Raw genomic sequence first — 6298 nt, forward strand, 5'->3', positions numbered from 1 at the left:
ATATATATATATATATATGAGTTCGGGCGGCGGCGAAAGTATATACGTTGATAGTGAACGAAATAACAGTAGAAATTACTAACCGTTTATTGTACTAAATACAACAAACAAGTTTTATTTGTTGTTTATTATTATCTTATTTTTGATTGATTTTCTTGAAGTTGTTTGATTTTTGAAGATTTTCTGTATGTTGAGTTCAATGCTTTTCTTGATTTTCTGGAGGTTCTGATGAGTTATTTGACTATTGTTTGCGTACTTAGTAACTTTTATGATAAAAATTTTAATTATTCTTTTTCGGCACTAGTCTCTTCGGATCGCACCGCTGCCACCAAAATTAATGTTACGAGAGTAACAAATAGAATAAAATAAAATAGTATTGCCGAATAATTAATTAGTTTATTAAAAATAAAAGTGATAGTATTCATACAATAATTGTCAAATGACTGACGATGCTCTGCATTACAATCGTCGCAGTCGGCCCACTTCCCGGTTTTGCAACACCGAAAAATACTTTATAGACACATTCTTTTAGGCCGACCTCAATTACAATTCAATTTATGATTATCTGTTATTACAATTGTGGGACAATATTAAAACTAAGTTAAGTATTCATAACAAAGGAGTTTTAAATTATTTACAATTTCTTTTCCTTTTCTATATTGATTGTTGTCTTTCTATAATATAGGATCTAAATCTAAAAATCAGCTTCAATTTCAAATCTTTCAAATATTTTAGCTTCGATGCGAAGCTGAGAAGGTATTGGTTTTACTAAGATGTGTTTTTTTTTTTGTTTCTGTTACCACTTTTTCTCAGCTTTCATCAAACCAATTTCTTGATACGTCAAAAGTACACAAATCGTATCTAGTCGATATTACCCTCAAAAATTGAAAAAATTTCCCTCGTTCCCCTTAAATTGGGGAAACCTCCAAAAAAATTACAAATTTAAAATACACTAATTTTCGAAATTTTTTCAATTTTTTTTACTAAAAGCTGCCGTAACTTTTTCAAAAATAAACATATCAATATAATTATTTTTTTTATAGATGTTTAATGTCTTTACCTTTCATTTGGTATAATTTTTTTTATTAATCTGACCCTTTACTTGCCCATAGGGGGGATTTAAAATGACAACTTTTTCACAAAAAATTAATTTTTTCAACTTGACTTTTGAAAATGTTCCGGAAAGTCTGACACTTTTATATATATCTTAAATTAAAGCAAATGTAATATACTTTATCATCGAAAAAAGAAATTTCGGACTTTATTTTGTTTTCACGGTGAAAATGGCTACCAAATGCTATTTTTGTGTAAAGATTTTCGATTTTGTATTTTACATTTTTAACTTTATTATGTTATAACTTTTTGAAAAATGTATGAATCAATACAATTTTTTCATGAAAAGTAGTATTTATATACATTTTTTTATTATTTTTAACTTAATAATGCTAATAATAACGAACTAGCAGATCATGAAGCTTTTGGAATAATCCACCATTTTTTTAAAATTAAACACTATCTAAAGATTTGCATAGAAACGTTTTTTTTTTGATAGTGATTTTAATCACTGTCAGATATCATTATACTTGATCCAACTATGCCATGTCACCACTGTGTCTCGACTCCCCTGTGCTGGGTTGTTTTTTTTTTTATTCCGCTGAAATGAAGTCTTCAATATTTTTATTTTTATATTCATAAATTCCATATAATCTTAAAAGTACACGTTTATGCGTACATTTATATCTATAGTTTCACATTCAATTATACTTTCTATAAATTGTAAATCTAAATTTGATGCTAACGCATCTAACCCATTGTTTAATATATACACTTATAATAAAAATTAACAACGAACGAATATCGATAAATTCTTAGATTGATAACAAAAATTGATCTCTAAAAAAAAAATATTTTTGAACATTAAAGGGCCTTGACCATGCATCGAGCATGATGATAAGGCCCAGGAAGTTTAAAATAAATCTCATTCAGAGATAGTGTTTCACCAAAAAATATTATGATCAATTCTAAATTTTCCTTATATTCATCTTGAGGTTGGTATTGTTGTAATTGATCAAAACTATATTTCAAAATATCATCTTGTATTATTTGTAATTTTTCTAAATGATAATATCGCACATAAGTAATTTTTTTTATTTATATTTTACTAAGAATTTTGAAATTTATTGAATATAGGAACATCTGACACAGATGGTGAATTAAATTTGATTTCAAAAACACTATTTAATACAATTTTTAATAAATGTGTAGCGTAATACCACATATCACCTATTGATCCTCCCTGGTAAGAGAAAAAGGTTATGTTCTCTATGGTGTCAATTATTAGTATATATTTTAGTTATATATTTCATATTTGTATTTTATATAGTGCGTTATAATAAATCTTATTAATAACAGAATGTTATAAATGATTTCTAAACGATATATACAAAATATCACACCCCAACACTTGCTCCAATAATATGCAGGAACCTATAAATCTATCTGTATTAGAAGCTGTTGTATCACAACACAATTATTTTATTTTTTCAGTTAAACTCCATTTTAATTACTGCAAATATAGATATTAACATTAAAACCGCTAAAACTTTGAATAATACCAAAGATGTTTATCACACCGAGAAAGAATATATTTCTCCAGAAAATTTATCTATTAATTCATGGTTTCAATCATTTAATTTAAATAAAATTTATGCTTCAAAAAAGTCATCTTTAGATAAAATAAAATTTGGTGATTCATACATTGAGTTTAACGATCAAAAATCTATTATATATGTAAATGATAATGAGTTTCCGTTAACAAATGGCATTATTCAATTATTGTTCTCTAAAGATCCTGAAAATTATACCGAAGATGATAAAAAAAATTATAAAATATGTTATTTCTCTCATCGGCTCATTTAAACAAACGCAAAACCAGTTTAAAAAGGGATGGTGTGAAGTATAAGAAGATTATTGCATCGCTATTTTGCAATGGAGAAGATCTTATTTTAACAGTGCAAAATAATAATAATTCCCTTAAATGTTACGAATTTTGGGATGATCCAAATGAATTAGTAAAAAAATTTAAATTATTGTTGGCTTCGAAAGGCGCAGGTAATACAGGAGTACAAAATTCTATTACATCGATTTGGCGAGAATTACTAGAAGCGAAAATTATAAGACAAATTCCTCATGTCGAAACGTGATATCGCCCTCGAACTTCATAGAGGTGCGAGACGTAACTTCGTAAGAAGAAAAGTAAATGTATATGGTAGAAATTACTTTTGGGAAGCATATTTGGTCGAAATGCAAAGTTTACTCTAGTGTTAATAAATGGTATAAATTTTTATTAACAGTTATTGATTATTTCACGAAATTCGCTTATATAAAACTATTAAAAACTAAAACTGGTAAAGAGGTGACTCTAGTAATGGAATAAATATTTAAAATACAATCCTCATCTTTATTACAATGCGATGGATGGGGTAAATTGTATAACAAATATTTCGATGAATTAATAGAAAAATATAAAATAAAAAGATATTCAATTTTTTTTACTTTGAAAGCGAGTATTGTAGAACGATTTAATAGAACATTAAAGAATTTACTTCGAAAGGGTAATACGACTGGATTTCAATTATATAGACTTTAACGGACAAATAAGTTCGACCAGTAACGCCGCCCGCAGTCAACCACACGCTCTGCTACCAAAATGAAAGGGCTACTGGGCTCACAAGGCCTTAACTGGTAAAAGAACAGAAACAATTTTTCCTATAATGACAGATGAATATTAATAAAAAAATATATTATAACATTAAACTATACATAATCTTAGCAGTTAGTAAACATTTAACAACATTTATATTTAATTTCTCAAGGAATATATTAAATGACTTAAACCTCAATTCACCAAAATTATAAATGTATATAAATATAGATAAAGATTCTATATCTATATTTTGATTAAATTATCTAACTTTGAAAGTATTCGTTGTTTCTATTGTTCTTTTACATAAATGTATTCAAATAACAGTGAGTTTAAAATCTCCTGAATTAGAGAACTTTCAAAATGTTTAACATTTTCTGACATTTTTTTTTCAAAACGTTTTTAACTTCGCTCTCCATTTATCACAATCTTCAGCAAGTCTTTTTAATCCGGCGTAAGTATCAATCCCAGTGTCATTTTTCAGTTGAAAAATGACAAAAAATGTCTGTTCCGCGATAATTATTTATTCACATTATAACTTTTTTCCGATTGTTGTATTGTAAATGTATGTTTAAAAATCCAGTGTTATTTTGCTAAAGAATCGACATCTATTACTGATAGTTCTTTAATTAAGTAATTATTCTCCGTGAAAGGGCTACTGGGCTCACAAGGCCTTAACTGGTAAAAGAACAGAAACAATTTTTCCTATAATGACAGATGAATATTAATAAAAAAATATATTATAACATTAAACTATACATAATCTTAACAGTTAGTAAACATTTAACAACATTTATATTTAATTTCTCAAGGAATATATTAAATGACTTAAACCTCAATTCACCAAAATTATAAATGTATATAAATATAGATAAAGATTCTATATCTATATTTTGATTAAATTATCTAACTTTGAAAGTATTCGTTGTTTCTATTGTTCTTTTACATAAATGTATTCAAATAACAGTGAGTTTAAAATCTCCTGAATTAGAGAACTTTCAAAATGTTTAACATTTTCTGACATTTTTTTTTCAAAACGTTTTTAACTTCGCTCTCCATTTATCACAATCTTCAGCAAGTCTTTTTAATCCGGCGTAAGTATCAATCCCAGTGTCATTTTTCAGTTGAAAAATGACAAAAAATGTCTGTTCCGCGATAATTATTTATTCACATTATAACTTTTTTCCGATTGTTGTATTGTAAATGTATGTTTAAAAATCCAGTGTTATTTTGCTAAAGAATCGACATCTATTACTGATAGTTCTTTAATTAAGTAATTATTCTCCGTGNCTTTCTCGTATGAACATAAACAGACTCTCTACATCAGGGAAGTTTTCAATATTGGTTGCCTCAAAAAGTTTTCTACTACTACGAGGTAGACACCTCACAGCTAATGTGAATAAAATTANGTAGACACCTCACAGCTAATGTGAATAAAATAAATTCACCAACATCAGGAATAGACAATGATCTTAATAAAGAAATATTGTCTTCAAACAATTCAACATAATCATTCAACGATGAAACATTCTCTTGAGCCAACGGAGATGCACTTATTAATTTCTCCACCAATAAATTAGCTAATTGACGTGGCTTATTATATTTTGCCTCAAGTGCATTCCAAGCTAGTTTGTAGCAGTCCGGTGACATGTGAAAGCCCTTAATAACATTTAACGCTTCACCACTAACACAACCACATAAATAATAATATTTTTCATCATTGGACAAACTAGTATTGTTGTATATTTGGGTAAGAAATCGGCCACTAAAGGAAGGCCAATCGATGAACTTACCCGAAAACATGGTAAGTGGAATTTTTAGAAGTTTGTTATTCTTGAAAGATTGGCCAGGGAATAAAGTCACCATTGAATCACCATCATCAGTGTTTCCATTAGTAGCATTACCATTACTCTCATTAAACTTCGCCATTAAAGTTTCGTCACGTTTGTTCAAAATTTATATTGCTATATTTGTTTGCATGAGTGTAAAAGCAGTGCATATTGAAGTGGTTACTGAACTATCGACTGAAGCTTTTCTTGCAGCACTTGATCGCTTCGTTGGACGTCGAGGTTATCCATCAGACATTTATTCAGACAATGGAACAAATTTTGTTGGTGCTGAACGTCAGTTGAAGATGATAGTTAGCTCTGAGAAGAATCGTGCAGCATTGGCCAAGGCAGTTCCTAGTGTTTGGCATTTTAATCCTCCAAATGCCCCGCACTTTGGTGGTATCTGAGNCAAATGCCCCACACTTTGGTGGTATCTGGGAAGCAGCAGTGAAGTCCGCAAAATCTTTATTGTTTAAATGTATGGGTAATCATGTTTTTTCTTATGAAGAGTTTACTACCATCATTATACGCATAGAGTCAATATTAAATTCTAGGCCTCTATCACCTCTGTCTAGTGACCCCCATGATTTACAGTGTCTCACTCCTGGGCATTTTCTAATAGGTGAACCTTTATTAGCTGTCCCTGAGCTTGATGTTAGTGAAAGTTCTGTTGGTTTGATTAAATGATGGACACTGCTTCGACAGTGCCATCAATCATTTTGGCGACAGTGGTCTCACGAATATCTCAACACTCTGCAGCTTAGAA

General features: G+C 28.9%; 3 protein-coding genes across 4 annotated transcripts in view; 1 reads left to right on the plus strand and 2 right to left on the minus strand.

The window, feature by feature from the left end:
* LOC126894519 (V-type proton ATPase catalytic subunit A) overlaps positions 1-6298 on the minus strand; it is a 256069-nt gene that overhangs the window by 164746 nt on the left and 85025 nt on the right. The gene's annotated exons all lie outside the window — the stretch shown is intronic.
* Positions 1-6298, minus strand: part of LOC126894524 (uncharacterized) — a 63152-nt gene that overhangs the window by 34622 nt on the left and 22232 nt on the right. The gene's annotated exons all lie outside the window — the stretch shown is intronic.
* LOC126895388 (uncharacterized) lies at positions 5682-6219 on the plus strand. The gene is made up of 2 exons (XM_050667209.1): positions 5682-5931; positions 6041-6219. The coding sequence occupies exons 1-2, from the start codon at positions 5682-5684 to the stop codon at positions 6217-6219; spliced, it is 429 nt and encodes a 142-aa protein (XP_050523166.1).

Source organism: Daktulosphaira vitifoliae, unplaced genomic scaffold (genome assembly GCF_025091365.1).
Source record: "Daktulosphaira vitifoliae isolate Bord-2020 unplaced genomic scaffold, ASM2509136v1 Scaffold_1, whole genome shotgun sequence".
Lineage (NCBI taxonomy): Eukaryota > Metazoa > Arthropoda > Insecta > Hemiptera > Phylloxeridae > Daktulosphaira > Daktulosphaira vitifoliae.